Here is a 2,490-nt window from a genome sequence, read left to right as displayed (position 1 = left end):
CTGAGAGACAGTTTGTTATAATTTCTGTTCTTTTACATTTGCTGAGGAGTGCTTTACTTCCAACTGTGTGGTCAATTTTGGAATAAGTGAGATGTGGTGCTGAGAAGAGAAGTGTTTTCTAATTCTGTGAAGAATGTCAATGGTAGTTTGATGGGAATAGCATTGAGTCTATAAATTACTTTGGGCAGAATGGCCATTTTCATGATATTGATTCTTCATATAAATGAGCATGGAATGTTTTTCCATTTCTGTCATCTCTTATTTCCTTGAGCAGTGGTTTTTAGTTTTCCTTGAAGAGTTACTTCACGTCCCTTGTAAGCTGTATTCCTAGGTATTTTATTCTCTTTGTAGCAATTGTGAATGGGAGTTTTCTTGAAAGGTTTTAAAGATGAGAAAATAATGTCTGGTTCGATTATCTCTAATTATAATATTACATTTCAGAGATTAATATCTTATTCATTCCACTTCCACCAGTATTCATTGGATGCACTTTATCTGACCAAGATTGTGAAGGTACAGTGATGTGTAAAGACAACTCCTGCCCTCAGAGACTTGCAAGCCTAATAAGGGGATTAAACTTAATAGTCAAATAAAAATGGACACACGAATAGTGATTTATAAGCTTGAAAGCATGAGTTACTGTAATCAACACACCATGTGACCCATGTAGGGCACTTATTATTCCTGACATGTAGATGTGAAAGCTGAGGCTCAGATCTTCCCAACTTGACTCCACTCATCAGGACATATGCCCGGTATCCCTATGCTGCCGCTCTGCCAAAAAGAGCAGCAATGAGTTGAAAGTGGTAATTTCAATAATCACTTATTATTAACTCATTAAAATGTTATAAGAGTTCTGAGAAAAGGAATTTCAGGCTGGAAAGATCAGAGACGGCCTCTTGTAAGAGGATGACATCAGAACTGGATTTCCAATATACCCTTATTGATGACTACACGATCCAGTGTAGGCCCTCACATTGGTTGCGAGGAGATTCTCTTGTTGAAGAGTTTCCGCAGGGCCGCCTTCATGTCCCGATTTCTCAGACTGTAGATGAAAGGATTTAACATTGGGGTCACTGCCATGTACATTACAGTGATCACTGCGTCTTTTAGGCTATAATTGGTCAAAGGGCGGAAGTACATGCCCATGACTGTACCATAATACAAAGAGACAACCGTGAGGTGAGAACCACAGGTGGAAAAGGCCTTGAGCACACCCTTGGTGGAAGGAACCTGGAAGACTGTGGAAAAGACCTGAACATAGGAGACAATGATGCATAGCAATGGCACAGAGAAAACACCAACCCCTACGTACATCATCTTCACATTAAAGCGGATGTCAGAACAGGACAACTTCAGCAAGGGGGTAATGTCACAGTAGAAGTTGGCCACTTCCTGGTTGCCACAGAAGGACAGACTAGCTGTGAGCAGAGTGTGAGGGAGGCCATTGGCATTCCCAATCACCCAAGACCCAACAACTAGCAGGACACAAGACCGTGGACTCATAATTGTTGTGTAGTGAAGTGGGCGGCTGATGGCCACAGCTCGATCATATGCCATTGCAGCCAAAATATAGCTGTCTGTGTTACCCAAGGCTATCATGAAATACATCTGCGTTAGGCATCCCCCAAAAGAGATGGATTTGCTGCCCAAGAGATGGTTGGCCAGCATCTTAGGGATGGTTACAGATGAGAAGAAGATGTCAACCAAGGAGAGGTTGGAAAGGAAAAAATACATGGGGTTGTGAAGGCGAACATCAGAGCAAATGGCTAGGATGATGAGCAGGTTTCCAATCAATGTGATGGGGTAAATGAACAGGAAGAGGATATAGAAGAAATCTTCCTGTTCCTGCTGACCAGTAACTCCCAGGAGGATGAATTCAAGTGTAGAGGACTGGTTATTTTCCCTCATGGCTTCTTCAACATGAAAGGCGAGAGGAATATTATTATATTAGCATAGTTACTGTGTGTAGTGATAATCCTTCTCCATCACTCTTGACTTAAGTGATGCAGCTGTCTATACATCTGAGTTTATTAAATTATAGAGATATCCAATATTTTGGGGAAACATCCCTGTTGGTCAATAGAAACTAATAGTCATTCACCCCTTGGCAGTCATGTCTAAAAAGTGAGCAATCTCTGAATGAGAAGTGCCCATCCTTCCTGTTCCAAGCATCACCACTAAACGCCCAGAAATTAATCATACAACAAATAATTAAGTGTCATGTCCCATGGTCTAGTCACTTTGTTAGACCTCATGGAGAAGTCATAAATATGTGACACATACAGTTTATTCATCTAATTATTCAAGACATCGTCTATGTTCTCAATGGACCTTACAACTTAATGGAGAAGCCAAAATCACACACTAATTTTATTACACATGATAAGGAAAAGACAGCATTTTGAAGTCTTTGACAAAATACTCCAGTGCAAAGGGTTTGCTGGTGGAAGGGCCAGCCCAAAAATTAGGAATTTTTCCGTTGAAATA

The 2,490-nt window shown here is 40.7% G+C and overlaps 1 protein-coding gene across 1 annotated transcript; it reads right to left on the bottom strand.

Annotated features, from left to right (window-relative positions):
* Positions 1-972: 972 nt before the first annotated feature.
* On the bottom strand, positions 973-1,911 carry LOC105554667 (olfactory receptor 1A1). Its single transcript, XM_012001222.1, has one exon. It carries the CDS (start codon positions 1,909-1,911, stop codon positions 973-975), a length of 939 nt encoding a protein of 312 aa, XP_011856612.1.
* Between the last annotated feature and the right edge of the window lie 579 nt (positions 1,912-2,490).

This window comes from Mandrillus leucophaeus, unplaced genomic scaffold, assembly GCF_000951045.1.
Source record: "Mandrillus leucophaeus isolate KB7577 unplaced genomic scaffold, Mleu.le_1.0 Scaffold653, whole genome shotgun sequence".
Classification (NCBI taxonomy): Eukaryota; Metazoa; Chordata; class Mammalia; order Primates; family Cercopithecidae; genus Mandrillus; species Mandrillus leucophaeus.
The sequence above is the reverse complement of the archived record's forward strand: the minus strand, read 5'-3'. Positions and strand labels throughout refer to the sequence as shown.

What these genes read in the sequence shown, in the direction of transcription:
- LOC105554667 (XM_012001222.1), bottom strand. Translation starts at nt 1,911, where the DNA reads ATGAGGGAAAATAACCAGTCCTCTACACTTGAATTCATCCTCCTGGGA.